Here is a 24,799-nt window from a genome sequence, read left to right on the forward strand (position 1 = left end):
GTCTGTTATGGGTAATGAATTTAAGGTGACCCTTACAGAGGTAGAAAAGGACAAGCTGGCACAGAAAAACAGTCCTTTGTTTTGCCTACCTACTAGTGATGAACAAATGGAAGAAAAAAATCTTCCACGCAAGTGCTTTACTTTATGGAGACCTGAAAAAGCATTTTTGCTGGTTGTATGTCTTGTGTAGTGGGAATAAATTTCATTATGAAAGAGCTGACCTTGTATTGACTCAGCCTTACATTGCAGCATGTGCAGGGTTAAGAGCCACAAAGTCTGCAAGACCCATGCCCACAGTCTAACTTCAAAGATGCATTCAAACATTGAGATTTATTCTGCGTTCAGCAAACAGTGTCATTGTAAAAGCTCATACAACAAAGAATTGCTACACAATTACAGTTATGCACAAATATGTTCCTAACCCTTGCAGATTTAGATTTAAATTTATTTATTTTTAACCAAGAAGTTTGTTTTTTACAGGAAATTAGACAGCCCTCACTCAGAAAATAAAAACACAATATCAAATAAGTAGCAATTTTGAAAAAAGTAATTTAGATGACTTTATTCACATTTTATAAAGAAACAAATAATATTAATAGAAATAATATTTTGGGGATTACAGCAATCAAGCCCTTCTTATTATTTCTAATCAGTTTTTGTATGCTCCCACTGGCAGTTTCATTAGCTTTGAGGTAGGTGGCTCTTAGAGGTAGGAGCATATCCCTGCCATCACCCTAATCTTTAGCTTCCACATATTCTCTATCACATTCAAGTCAGGATTCTGGTTGGGCCCCTCCAAACTTTTCATATTAGTTCCAGTAGGAAGAAACATGTTGGTAAAGTAAAATATTACTTTAAACCTAAATCTGCCACAGGTATAAATAATTATGGGCTTAACTGTAAGTGCTGATTTGAAAGATAAGCAGTTAAGATGAGAAACACAAGCAGACATTTTAAAGTTTCTACTTTAAAATGTGCTCTAATTCTATCAGATAATTACTGTAAATGCATCCCTGATAAAATGTGCATGCTTCAGAAAGTTTCAGTAGAAGATTTTATTTTCTTTAACCAATTAGAGCAATGACATCCCTACCTGTGACAACCCAGAAGTCTCTGGTTTCAACCGACGTGTTCAGATTGTGGTATTCAAGTGCTGCAAAGAAAGAAAAAATTGCAACAAAAATGTCACATACTCTTTTCAAACTGTAATCTTGTGCATGAGCCTTAACAAAGTTAGTTTTTTTTTTTATTTCAGAGTGAAACCTCTTTGATTTTAGAGATTAAAAAGAAACATTTTAAAAGCAATTTAAATGGTTTAGATTACTCTGTCTCTCAGCTGAGTTCTAGGCTGACACATATGGTGTTTTTCAAAAACAGGTTTTTTGTCAAAATGTGCAGAAACATCACAAGGGCAGGCAACAGTTTACAGTTTTTAACCTGTTTTCTTTTTTTGTGGTTGAGATCTCATTATCTCTGAATCTCAGACAAATGCAGAAGACACTATCGGCTTAAAGCTCTCTGAGTTCTGGTTGTCTCTGTATTCTCTTACATCTACTTCCTGCCTGATTAAGCTCCTGTGGCAGGGGCGTAGCAGCGTTTGAGGGGGATGCTGCATCAGTGGCCTGTGAAAGCCGACTTGCAGAAGTGTACACTCAGGCATGTCGGGGGGAGATGGGTGGGTGGCGAAAGGGTGAGAGGAAGAGCAATGGTAATAGATAGGTCAGAAACACTGCCAGCAAAATCTGCTTTAGACAGTCTTAGATTGAATCATGTGGTAAAGAAATCAGAAGGAAGGATTCAAGGGAACCTCTTGATAGTTTACAATAAGCGCCAGGTGAATAACCCATCAAAGCGATTTGGACAATTAAAAAAAGTTAAATAAATATAATTGGGCTCCATAAATATATTTTTTCTGTCTTATGTTTTTTGAGTGCAGTGTAAAATGTTTCGCACAGCTTCACTTATGTTCCACCTGAGAGAAATGGTTGAAGTCCAGTGGGGGAGTAAAGGAGCTGAACACTGCAGTCCAGCCTACACAAGAGCCACACAACAACACAGAGCTGCAAGCAGGCACTTTGGACCCGTGTTAGATCCCGGGTCTGTTCTGTAGGACCAGTGCCCAGGATGGTGGAAAATCACTAACTGTTATTTGTTTACTGCAATTATTGCTTTTGAAGTGAGGAAGCAATATCTTCTAGCTTATGCTTGCACCACCCATGTAAAGTATAATATTGTGAACAGTGAGGGTACAGCAAAAGCAGAAAAAAATGTCAGCTGCCTATAATATCTGAGGGTAGTATTTCACTCGTGTTTCAGTTTCTTCCTGTGTCAGTTTCTGCTCTTCTTTCAGGGGAATTTGCTTTCATCTCTTTCCTTGGAAAACAAATGGAATCTGCAGTTAAACAGATTTTCTAGCTTAATTTAATAAATAAAGTACAAAAAGAAATAAAAGAGACTTTATATTTGGGGTTTGCTTTCAGACATCCAATTTATCTTTATGCAAACAGCAAATAAACCTGCTTCTCAGCCATCCGCGAATACGTGACATATCTGCAGTGATGAAGAAGACACCACCAAGCCAGTAAATTGTCGTTTTTTAGTTAGATACTTTAAAGAATCGTACTAGTAATTAAGTAGAAATTTTTCTGCCAAGTACACACTAGAGCTAAATTAAGAAGTTACATGGTTTCAGGTAAACAGATTTTATTTAACCTAACAGTAGTTGAATAAAAATAAACTCTTGCTTCTCAATTCTGACAACTATTGTCTATCATTGTGCACTGTTGACTGTTACAGTAGATTATTAAACAGTACACAGAATAGTTTATGCTAGAAAAGTGAGATGTTTATACAATGAATCATTGGTTCTTTTAACTCAAATGATCCATATGTAAAGGTTTCATATTTTGCTTCCAATCTCTCCTAAAAGAGACTTACAGAGGCCTTAATATCCACAAAAACCTTTTTCATTATGACAGCAGTTCTTCTCACCTTCTATTTGAAACAACTACAGAATAAATTCATAAAGCCACTTGTTAGTCCTTGTTAGAGTTTATTAGTCCTTCTAATCCTGAAAGCCAGAGACAGATCTTCTCCTAAAATAGCCCAACCGAGCAAATGGCATAATAATAATGTAATAATGTACAAATTTGGGGGAAAGTCTACCAAGATTTCTGTATATTTATGTGACTTACAGACAGAACAAACATTTGCATTCTTAAAGAGCAGAGTTGTTCGCAATATGCATATTGTGCAAATTTAACTTTTCTTTTTTTATTGAAAATTACAGGATGTATTTTGATGAGTTTTATTGTTATTCTGATGTATGTAGTACATTTGTAAATCAAATTAATGCTTTTTATCTCCAAATTATTAAACTTCAAACCATTGAAATGGACACATTATGCAACAGTCCTTTATAATGTGCAGCATCACTATGTTGGAGTCATCCATTTTGGTCGCGCATTTTGACATGCGCAGCTCAACAGACGTCGCTGCTCTGAGGTCACCCGAGATTATAAATCAAAAAAATAATTGTTTCGTGGCCATTTCCCGCTTGTCTCACAGGACGACGCATCGGGGGCGCATATGTGGAGAGACAAAAGCTCGCAGGCAAACATTTGCTCCACAAGGCCATTCCCGGAAGAGCTTGAAAGCTGGAAATCTGTCTGATACAAGAAGGTCAGAAGATTAATACACCGATCGAAGACCACGCCGACACCCGGCGCAGGTGAAAAACCACAGAGGTTTTATTTCCAAGGAGATGAGTTTCCTCCTTGCTGATTCAGTCAACTAACAGTTCTTCATATTTTCCCCTCCTGGACGGATGAGAAGTTTACCGTTTTTTTTCTTTTTTCTTGAGGTGATCAGGGACGCGTGATTCCCCTCCCGCCTAATTTTTCTTCAGACCTGATCCATCCTCAACCAGAGAAGAGGAGGAATCAGCGTCAAAGTAATTTCGTTCTTTTTATAAACCGGATAGGTGCATTTAGAGGTCTGGGCAGGATGAAGCATAGTGAAGGTGATTTAGAATCACCAGTAGTTACTCTAAGGTGTTAACTTGTTGCATGCAATACTGATTTAAGTATTTTATGCTGAGCTGTGTTTTGATTTGCTGCGCAAGCGCTGCTGAATTGTGCATGTTCATGTTTTGCTCGGCTGATCCCAAATCAGCCAGGAGTTAAAAGTTGGACTTTTAAAAGTTTTCCTTTCAGAGCAACTGCGGTCTGTACCTCGTGGTCTGACCACTCTTTGTTCCAGTTTTATTGCTGGAGATTTTCCACTGAGAGCAGACCAGGAGGATTTCTCTTTCCATTTACCGTATTTTCCGCACTATAAGGCACACTTAAAAACCTTTAATTTTTTCAAAAAATGACAGTGCGCCTTGTAATCCGGAGCGCCTTATATATGGATCAATTGGTTAATTGATGGATCCATACTGGTTGTACACGGCGCTCTGTCAAATGTTTCAGGACGACTGGTAAACTACAAAGCCGCACCACTTGCAGCATTACGGCTACCGTAGTCAGGGGTGTCGCCAAAGTAATAGCGGTAAACACCTGTACTGTGCTTACTCCTAGTCCAACACCACTTGTGTGTATAACGTTTGAATGTACTGTTACAGGAATTGCCTGAACTATATGTGATTAGAAGCTCAGTGTGTGGGGTGTATGTTTCGTGTGTGTGTATGGAAGATGTTGACATTACTCCTCCGGACAGAGGTGGCGCTGTGTGCTGCCGTAGCTGAGAATCAAGACTGAAGGAGTGACTTCAGTATTATTGTGTGTGTGGGGTGGGTAGAGACGGCGACCGGAGCAGCGGTGTATGAGTCTGTAAGCCCTGTGTTTTTACGTGCTGCAAAGTCATTAAAAAGAACCCCGAATCTCGTCAACAACTCAGTGTTTTGATGCAGTTTCTTCATGCTCAACTCAGCAACGTATGAGTGAGGGAGTTAACCCTGAGGAAACTAGTAACTTCGGCCCTGGAGAAAGCGTCTCCCCTGTGTCATCAGACTACGGTCAGGGGACAGAAACAGGAAAGGTTAACAGTACTAACGTTTGATTTAGTGCATCAAACTGTTTCTTTTACGTGTTTACTGAATCAGGGAAAAGTTCCCTTTCACGTTTTAACTAACGTTTGATTTCAACTTCAACTTCATAGACTCCAATGCATTCCTAACGTGCGGTTGGCTCTATTCAATAGAATTCTATGTAGAGGAAACCTTACCATGAGAGTGAATGGAGTTATCAGAACGCTGGTTAAACCCCAGTCAAACGTTTGACTGCAGTAGCTTCTATTCTATGCGCCTTATAATCCGGTGCGCCCTATATATGAAAAAAGTTCGAAAATAGGCCATTCATTGAAGGTGCGCCTTATAATCCGGTGCGCCTTATAGTGCGGAAAATATGGTAACCCAAATTGCACATTTTGTCCATAAAACTGGTTTGATCTTCATAGACACTAAATGCATATATATATTTATTTTATTATTATTGTTAGGTAGTCATTTTTATTCCCTTTGGGTACAATAGTGCTTGTTAGTTAGGTAAAGGTTTTTGGACCAGAATAATGGTATATCAGAATTATTTGGCTTCAATAGATCTACATATATACAGGTCCTTCTCAAAATATTAGCATATTGTGATAAAGTTCATTATTTTCCATAATGTCATGATGAAAATTTAACATTCATATATTTTAGATTCATTGCACACTAACTGAAATATTGCAGGTCTTTTATTGTCTTAATACGGATGATTTTGGCATACAGCTCATGAAAACCCAAAATTCCTATCTCACAAAATTAGCATATCATTAAAAGGGTCTCTAAACGAGCTATGAACCTAATCATCTGAATCAACGAGTTAACTCTAAACACCTGCAAAAGATTCCTGAGGCCTTTAAAACTCCCAGCCTGGTTCTTCACTCAAAACCCCAATCATGGGTAAGACTGCCGACCTGACTGCTGTCCAGAAGGCCACTATTGTCACCCTCAAGCAAGAGGGTAAGACACAGAAAGAAATTTCTGAATGAATAGGTTGTTCCCAGAGTGCTGTATCAAGGCACCTCAGTGGGAAGTCTGTGGGAAGGAAAAAGTGTGGCAGAAAACGCTGCACAACGAGAAGAGGTGACCGGACCCTGAGGAGGATTGTGGAGAAGGGCCGATTCTAGACCTTGGGGGACCTGAGGAAGCAGTGGACTGAGTCTGGAGTAGAAACATTCAGAGCCACCGTGCACAGGCGTGTGCAGGAAATGGGCTACAGGTGCCGCATTCCCCAGGTCAAGCCACTTTTGAACCAGAAACAGCGGCAGAAGCGCCTGACCTGGGCTACAGAGAAGCAGCACTGGACTGTTGCTCAGTGGTCCAAAGTACTTTTTTCGGATGAAAGCAAATTCTGCATGTCATTCGGTAATCAAGGTGCCAGAGTCTGGAGGAAGACTGGGCAGAAGGAAATGCCAGAAGTCCAGTGTCAAGTACCCACAGTCAGTGATGGTCTGGGGTGCCGTGTCAGCTGCTGGTGTTGGTCCACTGTGTTTTATCAAGGGCAGGGTCAATGCAGCTAGCTATCAGGAGATTTTGGAGCACTTCATGCTTCCATCTGCTGAAAAGCTTTATGGAGATGAAGATTTCATTTTTCAGCACGACCTGGCACCTGCTCACAGTGCCAAAACCACTGGTAAATGGTTTACTGACCATGGTATCACTGTGCTCAATTGGCCTGCCAACTCTCCTGACCTGAACCCCATAGAGAATCTGTGGGATATTGTGAAGAGAACGTTGAGAGACTCAAGACCCAACACTCTGGATGAGCTAAAGGCCGCTATCGAAGCATCCTGGGCCTCCATAAGACCTCAGCAGTGCCACAGGCTGATTGCCTCCATGCCACGCCGCATTGAAGCAGTCATTTCTGCAAAAGGATTCCCGACCAAGTATTGAGTGCATAACTGTACATGATTATTTGAAGGTTGATGTTTTTCGTATTAAAAACACTTTTCTTTTATTGGTTGGATGAAATATGCTAATTTTGTGAGATAGGAATTTTGGGTTTTCATGAGCTGTATGCCACAATCATCCGTATTAAGACAATAAAAGACCTGAAATATTTCAGTTAGTGTGCAATGAATCTAAAATATATGAATGTTAAATTTTCATCATTACATTATGGAAAATAATGAACTTTATCACAATATGCTAATAATTTGAGAAGGACCTGTACATCAGTCAGTCAGTCATTTTCTATCGCTTATTCCATAGTGGGTCACGGGGGAGCTGGTGCCTATCTCCAGCATATATATATATATATATATATATATAATTAAGAGAAGCGTTTGTGTTTATTTTGTGCAAGAGTAATTTATCTGTTAAAACAAGGTCGAACTTCCGAAGGTGGGGCGGTTGAATAAACAGTGACACTTTGTGGTTTTGGTTAATAATTTATCAATTATTAATGATGAATAGCTCATTTTAATTATTAAAAAGCTTTGAGCCCATAATCACAACACCAGAGGACATCTCTGATTTCTATTCGTAAGTAATGATTTTTGATTAAGAAATTAATTTTTTCAAATTATGATTTTAAATTATAATTCTTGATAAATATTAATTAATCAATAATCATAATTCTTACAAGTAACTGCGTAAAATATATGATTCCAACAGGCAGATGTCCTTCAAAATCTGCAGTCCTGTGTTACTTAAAGAAATGATTAACATGTTTTTAAAAAACATTCACTGACTCTGCCTTGGTGGCTCAAGAGAGAACCGGATGTAAGGAATATGAGCTGGACTTGACTTGACTGATTCTGCATGTATTAAGAGCAATCTGTTTTGTGAATCCAGAGCAAAGAAAGCAAATAGCTTGTGCAAAAAAGAAAACTCAGCCTAAAGTATTTCAATTTTACATTCTTTAATTGCAGGATAATGTTGGTCTAGTATAGAAACTCTTTAATTTATTTTAGTGTTTGTAGAAGTTGCATCCAGAATTTTTCTTGTTCTGCTCTGAGGCACAAAGTTTCAAAGACTTTTTTATAGATTTTCTGCCTGGAGGCGAAATCAAGCATAAAAAGACAGGATCAGCTGTACATACAGAAACAGTTCTCCTTCAACCGAAGATTGTTGCAAGCCAATATCTGGCATTTACATCATGGTGAGTGTGAAGTGGGAAAAAAACTTAAGCGTTAAAAATTCTGATGTCGCAGATGTGTTTGCCCTTGACCTGACAAACAATTGGAGTGTTCACGGTTTCCTCCTGTTAGATGTTAACAACTTTGTTTTAACTGGACATAATTCAGAAGTTAAAGTGCATTATTTACAAATCTGTTCATGAGACCAAGTGAAATTGAGTCTCAGTTTTAAAGAAATAATTTTAGGGAATTTTTGAAATATCACATCTGTCACATTGCTTTTAGTGTTGGTTCCTGTCAGCAGCTGAAAATATGCTCTCAGGGTGTGTAGCCGCAAAGTATAACAGGAAAGCTAGTATAGGTTGTGACTCATGCGACTCAAATGTTTCAAGCATCAGGTCCTTCCTGATTTTGAGCTTTATTCTACATGAAGCAAAGGCCCAGTTTTATCAAGTACAATCTAGAGAAATACAGAAACAGTGGTAGCAGCAAGCTATTCTAAAACAAAACATTAAAAGCCACATAGACCTCTAGTCACTTACATTGTATCTTTACAACTCTATATTCTCTTGGGATATGTTTAAGTTTATTAGGAAAGCTTGTAAATACAGGATCACATTTTACAGGACACCAAGGCAATTGTGCATAAAATTGGAAAACTAACCACAAAACCACCTAAAACCAGAGAATGTCGATGGGTACACATTTTGGAGACAAAATGAGAAAACGAACAGCTGAAAAATGTGGTCAGTCCCGGTCAGTGTCACCATGCCAGTGTGCTTTCTATCTGGAAGTGTTTTCTTCCACTTTATCTATGCCTTTTGAGTAAATGCGCTGGGTTCAAGCTAGTTGAAGAAGCATATTAAAAAAAATGTATTTTATGTAGAGGATATAAACCTGTAAAGTCATATTTCTGTTACTATGAACCGGCTGTAATGACTGTGCTGAGTTAAATGGTATTTATGGAAAGCTCTGTATCAAGAAATGACATTTTCCCAACATGGTTGGATAATTTAGATGATTATGAAGGGTTTACTTACAGTAAACCTGCATTAAACCTTACATTTTGAATGTAACTGCATCGGTAAGGTTGGAAGAACCACAGCATGAAAGCATAGCTACAACAATCCACCTTCCACTAGACCAAAGTAGAAGTTCCTGCACATCATGATATTACTAATCATACAGGACCTTCTCAAAATATTAGCATAGTGTGATAAAGTTCATTATTTTCCATAATGTAATGATGAAAATTTAACATTCATATATTTTAGATTCATTGCACACTAACTGAAATATTTCAGGTCTTTTATTGTCTTAATACGGATGATTTTGGCATACAGCTCATGAAAACCCAAAATTCCTATCTCACAAAATTAGCATATTTCATCCGACCAATAAAAGAAATGTGTTTTTAATACAAAAAACGTCAACCTTCAAATAATCATGTACAGTTATGCATTCAATACTTGGTCGGGAATCCTTTAGCAGAAATGACTGCTTCAATGCGGCGTGGCATGGAGGCAATCAGCCTGTGGCACTGCTGAGGTCTTATGGAGGCCCAGGATGCTTCGATAGCGGCCTTTAGCTCATCCAGAGTGTTGGGTCTTGAGTCTCTCAACGTTCTCTTCACAATATCCCACAGATTCTCTATGGGGTTCAGGTCAGGAGAGTTGGCAGGCCAATTGAGCACAGTGATACCATGGTCAGTAAACCATTTACCAGTGGTTTTGGCACTGTGAGCAGGTGCCAGGTTGTGCTGAAAAATGAAATCTTCATCTCCATAAAGCTTTTCAGCAGATGGAAGCATGAAGTGCTCCAAAATCTCCTGATAGCTAGCTGCATTGACCCTGCCCTTGATAAAACACAGTGGACCAACAACAGCAGCTGACACGGCACCCCAGACCATCACTGACTGTGGGTACTTGACACTGGACTTCTGGCATTTTGGCATTTTTCCTTCTGCCCAGTCTTCCTCCAGACTCTGGCACCTTGATTTCCGAATGACATGCAGAATTTGCTTTCATCCGAAAAAAGTACTTTGGACCACTGAGCAACAGTCCAGTGCTGCTTCTCTGTAGCCCAGGTCAGGCGCTTCTGCCGCTGTTTCTGGTTCAAAAGAGGCTTGACCTGGGGAATGCGGCACCTGTAGCCCATTTCCTGCACACGCCTGTGCACGGTGGCTCTGGATGTTTCTACTCCAGACTCAGTCCACTGCTTCTGCAGGTCCCCCAAGGTCTGAAATCGGCCCTTCTCCACAATCTTCCTCAGGGTCCGGTCACTTCTTCTCGTTGTGCAGTGTTTTCTGCCACACTTTTTCCTTCCCACAGACTTCCCACTGAGGTGCCTTGATACAGCACTCTGGGAACAGCCTATTCGTTCAGAAATTTCTTTCTGTGTCTTACCCTCTTGCTTGAGGGTGTCAATAGTGGCCTTCTGGACAGCAGTCAGGTCGGCAGTCTTACCCATGATTGGGGTTTTGAGTGATGAACCAGGCTGGGAGTTTTAAAGGCCTCAGGAATCTTTTGCAGGTGTTTAGAGTTAACTCGTTGATTCAGATGATTAGGTTCATAGCTCGTTTAGAGACCCTTTTAATGATATGCTAATTTTGTGAGATAGGAATTTTGGGTTTTCATGAGCTTTATGCCAAAATCATCTGTATTAAGACAATAAAAGACCTGAAATATTTCAGTTAGTGTGCAATGAATCTAAAATATATGAATGTTAAATTTTCATCATGACATTATGGAAAATAATTAACTTTATCACAATATGCTAATATTTTGAGAAGGACCTGTATATGTTTATAAACTCACTCATCAAGCAAAATTTATTTAAATTGAATAACTTTTATTAATTTGTCAAACACTATTTGATACAAATGTGAACAATTGCAATGAATTCATTGCAAAGCCTCTAAATAATTAGATCTACTTTTTATCGCATACCACCACTACATGCTCTTTTTCTCTTAGTGTTTTGTCTTTCATATTTCTTTTTTGCAGAGACACAATGGACTCCCACTGGGACTGCTGTTTAGACTCCTACTAATTAATTTGCACATGTTATATACAGATGAAGGCTGAATATTTCTTCAAAACCTGCAGAACAGTTAGAAACATCAGATTACTTAGAGCATGGCTGTCATTTAGGCTGACAGTACCTTTACAATATGGACTCAGTGGCTTCATGTGTCCCAAAGCTCAGAAAAAAACTTTCTCTAAATTACTACAACAGAATCAATGCTCCCAAAGAAACGCTCACTAATGAAACACAAACTCTCTTTATAGCGACTGTTCTGTATTACCGCATGCATTTCAAACTATAAAAAATGTGACTTACGCTCAGCAATGACGAGGGGAGGATAGAAGAGGAAGTAGCCCACCAACTCAGCAGAGAGCTGACCGAGGAGGTTGGAGGCAACTGTTCCATTAAGAAACACAGTCCCATTCTTTACAGTGTAGACCAAAGACACAGCAGGAGAGCTTGGTGCCTGAGAGACACTCAGAATCTAGGGAAAGACAAAAAAACACAGAGATCAGTGTAGCAAGAAAACTGGATGCAGACATAAAAAACTACAAAACAGTTAGCTATAAAGGTGTTTAAAAAACTGCAGCATAAATGTGTAATTGTCAAATAGGCTTTAATACATGGTGCACTTTAATGTGGCAACTCATTAAAATTAATACAAACAGAGGCTCACTGGAATAATTACCTTGCATCTGAAAAGCAGCTCCTCAACAAAAGAAACACCCCAACTCACAAGGGGACAATTTTGCACAAATGCTGCAAAATTTGCATCTGTTTAAGGCTGCCAAATCTTTTAAATCGCCAGATGCCAATGATGTCAAAAAAGGATGGAGATTGATTTAAGTATGTTCTTATATGCTGCAAACACTATTTAGTAAACTTACTCCGAATCTCTGTTTTGATTCTGTCCAAAAAAGTAATAAAAAAATGTATTTAATGCACTTAAACAGGAACTAAACTTCAAATCAACTTTTTTTGCAGAAAGACTATCAATTGGGGGCTGCACATGGCGCAGTTGGTAGCACTGTTGCCTTGCAGCAAGAAGGTCCTGGGTTCAATTACCGGCCGGGGGTCTTTCTGCATGGAGTTTGCATGTTCTCCCCGTGCATGGGTGGGTTCTCACCAGGTACTCCAGCTTCCTCCCACAGTCCAAAAACATGACTGTTAGGTTAATTGGTCACTCTAAATTGCCCTTAGGTATGAATGAGTGTGTGCATGGTTGTTTGTGTGTTGCCCTGCAATGGACTGGCGACCTGTCCAGGGTGTACCCCGCCTCTTGCCCATAGACTGCTGGAGATAGGCACCAGCTCCCCCACTACCCACTATGGAATAAGCGGTAGAAAATGACTGACTGACTATCAATTGGGCCTTTAGGTGCCATCTTTATGTTACTGTGCAATTTTTTAAATTTTCATGTAAACTTGTTTAATTCTGCAATGTTTGTCCTAAAACCGTCTTGGTGCTGCCCTCTTTGGGTTTAGTGGTGGCTGCTGCAGTTGAATTTTGTTGAATTCTGTTGGTTCAAACAGTACAGTTTGGTACATCTCTTCGTCACATCCCCACATTCGGGTATTAAGCCATCTCACTCAGACACGCCCCAATTCTGTCCTCCACTGCCTCGGCTGAAGTCAGTGCCTTGAGCAAGTGGCTCAAACTGAAATGGCTAAGGGCCTTAACCTCCAGTATTGTGGGGGGGGGGGGGAATCCTCCCCCTCAAAATAAACTATAAGCGTCGCGCTGCTCACTCTCCATTTTTCAGTATGTCAAAAAAAGCTAGCTAGCTGCCACTTTCCCTCGTCCTCCTGACCACACCCACGATTAAACACCTTCGCTCATCCCCACACTTGGCCATGCCCCTTGATGTCTCTTGGCACTGCTCACTTTGGTGGCATCGTTCAAAATTTGTCTGGGGGCAAGCTTATGCTTTTATACCAGGTTTAGTTACATTTGAAATGCATTGATCCTGTCTGCTTCAGTTACAGAGATCAAAGATCATCACATTACCTGAACTGTGAGTGGGCTTTTAGTATTGAGAACTTTGGCCTGCGCCTCAGAAAAAACTTTCTCAAGCCTCTGCTCCATCATTTGTAAGAAGCGACAGGATCTGGGATCATCACCTGCCCCCACAAACTGCAACACTGCAAAAAAACAAGGGGCGAAGAACCAAGTCTTTATAGGCTGCAAGAGTTTGGTTTAGGTATAACATGTATGGTTACAAACTTTACAGTACGCACATGTCATGTGTCATTGATGTGGTGTGACAAACATGCATTTTTCTCTTTTGCAGCACAAAGTCAGCAGGGACAAACACCATCAAGTCTTAAGCTGATCTGTGACATGCCTGTTTTCACCCTGAATGAGAGTTGGCTGACCTGTTTTCAGCTGGAAGCCAGTGGCAGGGCTGGATCGCCACAAAGCACCCGGAAGAGGCAGAGCTGTCACCATGGGGAGGTACTGTCGCAGGTCTGCAATCAGCTTATCACGTCCGTAGGAATTCAAGCCCTCCACTACTACATACGGAGGGTAAACTGTATCCCCTCCTGTAACGTGATAAGCCACCGTCATGTTGGGGGAGCCAAAAACCGTCTCCACCTGAGAGGGTTGGGTAAAATAACAGGAAATAGATCGTTTACAGATATCTACCAGACACAATTCATGGCTCTACATAAAGCAAGTTATGTAAGCAATATGAGTTGGTGGAGAGTCCTTTGCTAAGGTTGAACAATAGCTCAGTAGTTAAGAAAATGCTTTGGCAGTATAGAAGGCATAACTGTGATCCAAACCTAAAATACTTCTTCTCTTACTGCTATCCATTATAGACATATTATGTTATTAAATGTAATTTGTCTCATGTTCTTCTTCTAGGTCAGTAAAATAGCTTAGAGGAAAGACCCGTAGGGAGAAAAAACTATTTTGATATTACTAAAACATACTAACAGACATCCAGCAGACAGCCAAGTAATGTCTTCAAAAGATTTTCCTGGGAATTGTGATTGTCTCCGGCAACTCATTAAATGCAAGTTGAGTACGATTTAAATTTTTTGAAAATATTATTATTTACAGTTCGATAATAATATACAAAAGGCTTTGTCAATTTCTTTTTAATAAAAATAAATGGACAGCTAAATAAAATCATGGACAAAAAAATTAAAATAGAAGAAAATAAAAATCAATAAGGTTATTAAAAAATGAATACATTAAAACATTATAAAACTGTTAAAAGAATGTTGAAGCAAAGTGACTGGTATTTTTAACTATTCATAATTTCATCAATCCCAACGAAAACCATAGCTTAATCTGAAGAAAAGAGTCTAGATCATGATGCAACTACTATCATCACTTGCTGTAGATATGCTGTTCCTTTGGTGACCCTCAGTGTGTTTTTACTACCAAATATACCACTTGGAATTATGGCTCAAAGGTTTACGTTGGGTTCTGAACTAAAACACATTCTCCCAATTGATTTACAAAGATTTTAGCCAGGTCCGGGTTTTTCATTTGGAAAAACCCAGACCTGAGAGATGTGTCTTGCAACTCTGCTCCTTAGGGTTGCAGGACAAATGAAGAATTCAGCACATAGTTGTCACATGTCATCCAACAATTTCTACAGTTATTGATGACTGTCTTCATTGCATACTTGTATGTTTCTAATGCTGAGGAATTTATTGTGTATCTTCTCCTGACTGATACTGATTCTGATTATTTTGCGACCAGGCTATTGCATATTTCAATTTGTACATTTGTTTTCTATGATAAATTTACTTGTTTTTCACTTAAATTCTTTTGAATTTGAATGATTTATCAAAACCTTGAGACTCCATTGTATTCTGCTGGTCTAATCTATATTTGCTTTAATTGTTAAGGGTTGTTGCCTATGTTGTGCAGTCTATATTATCATATGTTGTTTTTGAAGCTAATGCCAATTTTGGTTTGAAATAAATTGTTTCCTTTGAGAAAAAAACTTAATAATTCGTGAGATTTCTTATGCACGGACTTACATTTTGTGAATGCAGATACAGTTGGAAAATCATGGGTGTGACAAAATGAAATCGGGCCAAGTTTGCTGCTACACTAAAATGTATGCTTAATCTAATTTAAGACAGAAAATGGGAACACAAACCAAATCAAGCCTCCTAAATGTTAGCTAGTCCCAGTATGAATGTGTTTACCCGCAGTACTGCTGGCCCCTCTATTAATAACAAAATTCAGTTTTTATGCTAAGATACAAGCTCTAGTCAAATCAAAAACAAATGTAAATAAAAGCAAAAGCAGTTAGGTACAATAGCTAAAAATGATCAAATCTAATAAAAAGACAAAGATCTATTGAAAGACTATTCACTGATGGTCACAAATGATCACACAAGGAGAAGAGAGTAGATCTGGAATACATATATGTAACGAGACCCTATAGGAAGTGAGGGCCTGCAGAGAAGAGGAAACAGAACAAAACAAAAAAAACGATGAGGGAGAGACTGTTATTTCTGTAGGTTTTGCAGAGAAGGCTTTGTTAGGAAAACAGGTATCTCTATGTTGATGTTCTAAATGAAAATTAAATGACAAATTTGTGTGTTTTAACCTTTGTGCCTCCAGACACAAAAGAATGCATATGCTTTTAATCAGGAAGAGTTTGACTTTTTCCTGAATTTCTGATAAAAGCTGGGCTAGGAATGATGATGGAACTAGGTGTTTGTTTAGGAGAGGTGAAACGATTCAGATCTGTTATCGAAACCAAACCAAAGAGTCTGCACTGACGGCCAGGCCAAAACACTGAAAGCCTCTTGCCGCTACACAATTCAGCCTTGTTACGAGCTATGTGAATAGAGCTCTTTATTATCACTTCATCCTCTCAGCATCAACCCATGTGAAGGTGTTATTAAGAACAAACCTATTACTTCTATCTGGCATACAAAACTTCACAAATCGTTTTTTTCAAAATGCTTTTAGTCTTTAGTCTTGTGTCATTAAGTCTATTCATAATCATCTTTTCAGCATCAGTGTGGAAAATTTCCCTCCTCCCAACCTTTTTTGCCTATAATTAAATGCAAAGGCAATTTCCCTAGCTATCAGCTTGCTTCCCATTGGATGAAAAAGAAGTGCTGCTATAAAGGACCCATGCATTGTTGAAATGGGTGACCAAAGTGCACTGAAGCAAAATGCCTTTCAAGACTACTGAGAGACACTGAGGATGAACATAAGCTGCACATAGTCAGGAGCCAAAACAGGTAGCACTATTTGTTACTTTTAGGGTAAGAAATGCAAAATGAGGAGACATTACAACACTGCCCACACACTAACTGGAATTTACTGGAGATGGAGAGATACTGTTTTTACAGTTAACCCTGTTCCTTATTATATAAAGAATAAACTGTAGCAGTTATATTAAAGCTCAGTCTGTAGGTAAAATTGTTGGATAACAACATAAATATCCAATGGAAATGCAATGACACTCAGCCACTCATATCCCTGATGCTTAATGAAACCAGTCTACTAGTTAGATGTCAAGAAAGTCTTGAAGGCAAAAAGGCCAGAATGACTTTCAAATATTTGCTTATACAGGTCCTTCTCAAAATATTAGCATATTGTGATAAAGTTCATTATTTTCCATAATGTCATGATGAAAATTTAACATTCATATATGTTAGATTCATTACACACTAACTGAAATATTTCAGGTCTTTTATTGTCTTAATACGGATGATTTTGGCATACAGCTCATGAAAACCCAAAATTCCTATCTCACAAAATTAGCATATTTCATCCGACCAATAAAAGAAAAGTGCTTTTAATACAAAAAACGTCAACCTTCAAATAATCATGTACAGTTATGCACTCAATACTTGGTCGGGAATCCTTTGGCAGAAATTACTGCTTCAATGCGGCGTGGCATGGAGGCAATCAGCCTGTGGCACTGCTGAGGTCTTATGGAGGCCCAGGATGCTTCGAAAGCGGCCTTTAGCTCATCCAGAGTGTTGGGTCTTGAGTCTCTCAACGTTCTCTTCACAATATCCCACAGATTCTCTATGGGGTTCAGGTCAGGAGAGTTGGCAGGCCAATTGAGCACAGTGATACCATGGTCAGTAAACCATTTACCAGTGGTTGTGGCATTGTGAGCAGGTGCCAGGTCGTGCTAAAAAATGAAATCTTCATCTCCATAAAGCTTTTCAGCAGATGGAAGCATGAAGTGCTCCAAAATCTCCTGATAGCTAGCTGCATTGACCCTGCCCTTGATAAAACACAGTGGACCAACACCAGCAGCTGACACGGCACCCCAGACCATCACTGACTGTGGGAACTTGAAACTGGACTTCTGGCATTTCCTTCTCCCCAGTCTTCCTTCAGACTCTGGCACCTTGATTTCCGAATGACATGCAGAATTTGTTTCATCCGAAAAAAGTACTTTGGACCACTGAGCAACAGTCCAGTGCTGCTTCTCTGTAGCCCAGGTCAGGCGCTTCTGCCGCTGTTTCTGGTTCAAAAGAGGCTTGACCTGGGGAATGCGGCACCTGTAGCCCATTTCCTGCACACGCCTGTGCACGGTGGCTCTGGATGTTTCTACTCCAGACTCAGTCCACTGCTTCCGCAGGTCCCCCAAGGTCTGGAATCGGCCCTTCTCCACAATCTTCCTCAGGGTCCGGTCACCTCTTCTCGTTGTGCAGCATTTTCTGCCACACTTTTTCCTTCCCACAGACTTCCCACTGAGGTGCCTTGATACAGCACTCTGGGAACAGCCTATTTGTTCAGAAATTTCTTTCTGTGTCTTACCCTCTTGCTTGAGGGTGTCAATAGTGGCCTTCTGGACAGCAGTCAAGTCGCAGTCTTACCCATGATTGGGGTTTTGAGTGATGAACCAGGCTGGGAGTTTTAAAGGCCTCAGGAATCTTTTGCAGGTGTTTAGAGTTAACTCGTTGATTCAGATGATTAGGTTCATGGCTCGTTTAGAGACCCTTTTAATGATATGCTAATTTTGTGAGATAGGAATTTTGGGTTTTCATGAGCTGTATGCCAAAATCATCCGTATTAAGACAATAAAAGACCTGAAATATTTCAGTTAGTGTGCAATGAATCTAAAATATATGAATGTTAAATTTTCATCATGACATTATGGAAAATAATGAACTTTATCACAATATGCTAATATTTTGAGAAGGACTTGTGCATACAAACAAGACTGAGGTTGTTGTTTTTAGGCTTTAATGCCATAAAAAAACACAAGACTTCCCATTTTTTTTACTGTGGAAGGTATTATGTTGACCAATCACTGATTTGTGTATGTCATTTAAATATCAAATTAAGCCTGTTTCAATTGTTTCTCGTCCTCTACTAGCAAAACATCCCCAAACGTTTGAAGCATCCCCATTGATGCATTTGCATTGATATGGTCTGTATATTTGTTAGTTCTAAGAAAGACAAATATAATTCTTTATTTTCTGAATTATGAAAAAAAAAATCCCTGAAAAGCATAAAGCTCCATGAAAGTTTGGTAAAAAAAATTATTGGCATTCTGAGGTATTTTAACCTTTTAATACAAACCAACTGTGATGTAAAGCTAATTAGGACCAACCATACCATAAATCAGCTATTTAAGCTCTTTAATATTTGCTTAAACAGTTACAACTTAAAACGGAAGAATAGTGCCGAAAACATAAGGAACTTCTTGCAAAAACTAAAGAGGATGACAGTGAAACACCAATTTGCTTGTGCTCTTGTATATTGATGTTCTTGTTCCATGTTTAAAAATTTGTGGGATTTGATGATTGATATGACTAGGCTTAATTGCTATTAGCATTACAAGCTAAAAACAAAACTATACATGTAACATGTATCGTACTGTGTGTTATTGTGATACAGATTGTCAGCAGTGCAAATAAACACTTTTTCTACTGCAGATGTCATTGAATTTTAGGCAGCCAGATTGAATTTTGAGGTCAAGGTTCCTTAGAAATCTCACTTTCTCACCTGGACTTCCAACTTCAGGAGATCTTTCTGTTAATCTTTTTACATGAAACTTGAAAATCTTGTGAGTAAAAATGCAACACATAATTAAACTGGACCTTTCAAACAGTCATGCAGGGTATTCTTTTTCATTTTTCTTCCCCGTTTTTCTTTTTTGCTCTGTTTTGTTTGGTTCTTCGGGACACAACAGGACAAGCTGATAAAGAACAATTCCTGAATTACCAGAAGATATACTTTTTCAGTTTTAGCATCTCTAAATTACCTTTCTGTAAAATCTGGACTTTAGAAACATTCCCCTCAACATAAAGTTGTTGACTGCTTCATATTTTCCAGACTAGGAACTTTGTGTCCAGGTTACAAGAGTACATATAGTTACAGAATTGTGCATAAGAAAGACAAGAGTTTTTAGCTTTTGTGACCCACCCTTGTGAACCGCTAGACATCATCTCAAGTTCTGAGTAATAGGCCGAGGTCTTTTCTTATCTCTCAAAGAAAATAATTTAATAATAATTTAACAGGACCCCTCCTTGAACCGCCACCTTAACGTGGTGGAGGGGTTTGAGTGCTCGAATGATCCTTGAGGCTATGTTGTCTGGGGCTGAAATGCCCCTGGTTAGGGTCTCCCATGGCAAACAGGCTCTAGGTGATGGGTCAGACAAAGAGCGGTTCAAGAATCCTTCATGAGGACTAGTAGATCGAGGCACGTGACGTCGCCTGGTACCGCGGAGCCGGGGTCCCACACTAGAGCCAGGCCTGGGGTCGGGATTTGCCGGAGAGCGCCTGGTGGTCGGGTTGCTCCTCACGGGACCCGGCCGGTTCAAGCCCGAACGAGAGACGCGAGGCCATCACCCAGTGGGCCCACCACCTGCAGGGGGAACCGTGAGGGACCGGTGAAAAGAGGATTGGGCGGCGGACGAAGGTGGAGACCTCAGCGGCCCAATCCCCGGATGCTTAGGCTGCCTCTAGGGACGTGGAATGTCACCTCGTTGGGAGGGAAGGAGCCTGAGCTTATGGGAGAGGTTGAGAGATATTGACTAGAAATAGTCGGGCTCGCCTCCAAGCACAGTGTGGGCTCTGGAACCCATCTCCTCGAGAGGGGCTGGACTCTCTTCTCCTCTGGAGTGGCCCACGGGGAGAGGCGGCGGGCTGGGGTGGGTTTGCTTGTTCCCCCTCAGCTCAGGCGTCTTGTGTTGGGGTTTACCTCAGTGGGTGAGTGGGTCACATCCCTGCACTTTCGGGTTGGGGACAGGTCTCTGACTGTCGTTTCGGCCTACGGGCCAAGCGGTAGTGCGGAGTACCCAGTCTTCTTGGCGTCCCTGTTGGGGATGCTGGATAGTGTCCCTCCTGGGGACTCCATTATTCTGCTGGGGGACTTCAACGCCCACATGGGAAACAGTGCCTCTGGACTGGCAGACTGGGGTGTGGTCCCCCTTCATAAGAAGGGTGACTGGAGGGTGGGTTCCAACTACAGGGGGATCACACTACTCAGCCTCCCTGATAAGGCCTACCCCAGGGTATTGGAGAGGAGAGTCCGGCCAACAGTCGAACCTCGGCTTCAGGAGGAGCAGTGTGGTTTTCGTCCTGGCCGTGGAACACTGGACCAGCTCTATACACTCTACAGGGTACTTGAGGGTTCATGTGTGTTTTATGGACCTGGAGAAAGCATTCGACTGTGTCCCTCGTGATGCCCTGTGGGGGATGCTCCAGGAGTATGGAATCGGGGGCCCTTTATTAAGGGCCATCCAGTCCCTGTACAAGCGGAGCAGGAGTTTGGTCCGCATTGCCGGCACTAAGTCGGACCTGTTCCAGGTGCATGTTGGACTCCGGCAGGGCTGCCCTTTGTCACCAGTCCTGTTCATAACTTTTATGGACAGGATTTCTAGGCACAGCCAAGGGCCGGAGGGGTCTGGTTTGGGAACCAGTGGATTTCGTCTCTTCTTTTTGCAGATGATGTGGTCCTGCTGGCCCCCTCTAGCCAAGACCTACAGCATGCACTGGGGCGGTTCGCAGCCTAGTTTGAAGCTGCTGGGATGAAGATCAGCTCCTCCAAGTCCGAGGCCATGGTACTCGACCGGAAAAGGGTGGCTTGTCCTCTTCGGGTTGGAGGGGAGTTCCTGCCTCAAGTGGAGGAGTTCAAGTATCTCGGGGTCTTGTTCACGAGTGAGGGAAGAATGGAGCGGGAGATTGACAGACGGATCGGTGCGGCTGCCGCAGTAATGGGGGCACTGTGCTGGTCCGTTGTGGTGAAGAGAGAACTGAGCTGAAAAGCGAAGCTCTCAATTTATCGGTCGGTCTACGTTCCTACCCTCACCTATGGCCATGAACTTTGGGTCATGACCGAAAGAACGAGATCCCGGATACAAGTGGCTGGAATGAGCTTCCTCCGTAGGGTGGCCAGGCACTCCCTTAGAGACAGGAGCTCGGCCATCTAGGAGGGGCTCGGAGTAGAGCCGCTGCTCCTCCACATCGAGAGGAGCCAGTTGAGGTGGCTCGGGCATCTATACCGGATGCCTCCTGGACGCCTTCCTTGGGAGGTGTTCCAGGCACGTCGCAGGCCTGGGCCATCCCCTGGGCCTCCCCAGGGGACAGCACAGGACACGCTGGAGGGACTATGTCTCTCGGCTGGCCTGGGAACGCCTTGGGCTCCCCCCGGAGGACCTGGAGGAGGTGTCTGGGGAGAGGGTCGTCTGGGTGTCTCTGCTGAGTCTGCTGAGTCTGCTGCCCTTGCGACCCGGTCCCGGATAAAGCGGAAGACAACGAGTATGAGTATGAGTACGAGTACAAGTACGAATTTTACAGGACTACATATAAATAGATTTTAATTGAACCCTTACAATGTGTATTGTTAGCCTCATAGCAACAATATGCCGAAGTCTTATTTTTGGCTTACTGTTAAAAAATACAATGTGCTTGCTGAAAAATGTGTTTCTTTTCTTGTTTTCAGAAAACGTTCAAATATGACTTAGGCAATTATACTATGAGGCTAATGATATGTACAGCATTCTGAAGTGTCTTCACTTGTAAACTGGCACTACATAAATAAAAAAATGAATCATACTGATCTGCAAGAATATTTATGTCCTGTGAATGTACAAAAAAAAAACAAAAAAGAAAGAACCACTCTACGCCTATTGCAGAGTTTAGCTCTGCCTTTTCCAAATAATTTCTCACATGCTTCTGCCTGGCTGTGTTCAATAATAACCTCGCCTAGCCAAGAGGTGCTCTTAATATAAATTCACATCGAGTGGAGGTATTAGCAGGCTGCTGCAGAGAGGGGAGATAGGATGCTTTTTGGCACAATGGGAAACATGATTCCCTCCACAAAAAGCTAATCCGAACACACAAAGGTCATTTTGTACATGCATTGGATTTGTTTATTGGGGAATTGCTGAGAATGGCTCCATTGAAACTATTTTTTTCCTTTTTAACCAGATCCGATGTATCCAAAATGTTGCTGCAATAACAGCAATGTTGCTGCAGGTTGTCCATAAAGATGTGACTCTGGTCATCCATAAACCACATCATCTTCAATATTGGTGCAGTTTCTCAAATATGTGACACCACGCTGTGTCTTCTGGGACCCAGTCAGTCAACCTAATTTCTATATTGGTCCTTATCTCTTCTGTAATAGCCTACATGAGGGTACTTGGTTTGATTACACACATCCAGTTTTCTGGCGACTGCAAAATAAGGAACTATTCACCACTGATAAAAATTGCCTCATTGTACTACTGTTTCTAAAATAGTGAAAAAAGGTGTCAGTATAAGTTGATTTATTGATACATGCAAAGAACCTAAATAGGCTACATCATTAAAAATGACCCCATCAATCAGTATATAAACCTCCCTTTGCCAGTCCATGGAAGCTGTTTCTTTTCTATTAATTCAGCTGGTAAATCTCATGCATAGCTTTTTAGGTTGTTTCATCCTGTTGACCTTTGCTTCTACCTCCAGAGGTCACTGTTTAACCCCCTCCCATTCATCCCTGCTGCTCCCCCACAAATCTGCCTTAATCAGTGTCATATACATTAGTTATGTTGCTCTATCTGCTATTTAATGTTTTGTGGTGGTGGTGGAGGGGGGTTGTCTTCCTGCAGCTCTCCCTACCTCAGGCATTTACATTTGCATGCAGAAGGTCAGGGAGGTCCCTAAACAGGCTATCACCAAAAATAAAAAGCACTGTGGATGCACGAGGCTGGTGCAAGCACATAAGAATGCATGATAATAATGTAGGGGAAACAAATTATTTGTTTGATCATTTGTTTGATCATTTAATCAAATCACAGGTTCTTCCAATTCTTGTGTTGTCATTGAATGTGACAAATCTCTAAATGTCTGCAAACAAAGAATGTGAGGACGTTATGCAGTTTTCCACGTTGGGCAGTATTGTGCACTAACAAGTCCCGGATATCTGTTTTTTTACATGATGAACTAGAACTGAGCGCACCTCTTTGGCATCAATAAATGGTGCTCTATTTGGGAGAGAATGAAAGTTGCCACATGAGAAACTTTAACGACAAAGAAACTAATTTTTAGAGAAAAGAGTTGTTATATATACACTTAAAGGTGAGAGCTTGGTGACTGTTGTGTTTTTGTGCATGGGAAGAAGCGTGATTCATGGGCGAAATACACAATCAGAAATATAAAGCTGCAGCTTAATGCATTCTGTCACTTCTAACTTTCCTTTCTCTGACCATGATAGTGACAAATATAGCTGAAACACAGCTTTTGTCATTAAATTCCATCCGAGATTGGGTTGCAGAGGCAGCAGGTCCATGAAGGAACCCCAGACATCTCTCTCCCCAGCGACGTCCTCCAGTGAGAAAAGTTAAAAAACGTATCACTAAAGGGAACTACTTTTTATTAAAAATTCTAACTTTTTTATAAAGATTGAATGAAAAATAGTAGACTTAATGAGGCAAAAAGAGGAAATGGACCTCATTGTGGAAACTGTAATAGTTTTACCGAAAGACAGTGGTTTTTATGTAAGATAAACAGCTCTTAAATAAAGTGTTCACAAACTGATGGCTAGACATTCTCTTAGGATTTTCTGGTGGAAAGCTGAATTCATGGTCACAGCAGTTAGAGCTAGTCATCCAGGTCCCGAAGCAGCAAAACAACCCCAGACCATCACATTGCCACCGTCATGGCTGACTAAATTGCATTCCAAACTGATACTGATATCAATCACTAAGTTTCTCATCTGTTACTGAATTTCTTTAGATTGCAGTGTGAGGTATTGATTTTGAGATCTTTCAACTTACTTCATGGTATCAGACCGGTTCTGTTTGAGAGATGTCTTGTTTCTAAATGTCAGGCAGTATTTTCCCAAAAATGTGGTCACCCTTTATTCATGATATAACAAGAGTGGCAGTTACTTTATCACATAGTCTGTTTGGTTAAGATTACTTTTTTCAACCCTAATTAAATCATCATTGATAACTGCTTTTTGTTTTTCCTCAGGTTATCTTTCTCTCATATTAACATGTTTTCAATGATCTTAAACATTTAATTGTGACAAAAAATTGAAGAAATCTCTAAATGGTCAAATATCATTTTACAGCACTGTATATGCTGGACAGAATTACAGAGATGTCAGCAGATTTAATTCACAGTAGTTATGCCTGAGGTATCTCTTCTGTAGACAGTGTTTCAAGTTTGGATAGGCTGCTTGGTTTGTCCTCTCTTATCC

At 40.6% G+C, this 24,799-nt stretch overlaps 1 protein-coding gene across 2 annotated transcripts in view; it reads right to left on the reverse strand.

Moving 5' to 3' along the window:
• Positions 1-24,799, reverse strand: part of kiaa1549lb (KIAA1549-like b) — an 85,555-nt gene that overhangs the window by 22,060 nt on the left and 38,696 nt on the right. For both annotated transcript variants that reach the window (XM_047362214.1, XM_047362213.1), the window contains exons 5-8: positions 13,527-13,746; positions 13,159-13,292; positions 11,467-11,635; positions 1,094-1,153 (exon numbers count right to left, since the gene is read on the reverse strand). In XM_047362214.1, coding sequence (XP_047218170.1) covers positions 1,094-1,153; positions 11,467-11,635; positions 13,159-13,292; positions 13,527-13,746 — 583 coding nt within the window. The remainder of the gene's footprint in view (positions 1-1,093; positions 1,154-11,466; positions 11,636-13,158; positions 13,293-13,526; positions 13,747-24,799) is intronic.

Source organism: Girardinichthys multiradiatus, chromosome 4 (assembly GCF_021462225.1).
Source record: "Girardinichthys multiradiatus isolate DD_20200921_A chromosome 4, DD_fGirMul_XY1, whole genome shotgun sequence".
Taxonomy (NCBI): domain Eukaryota; kingdom Metazoa; phylum Chordata; class Actinopteri; order Cyprinodontiformes; family Goodeidae; genus Girardinichthys; species Girardinichthys multiradiatus.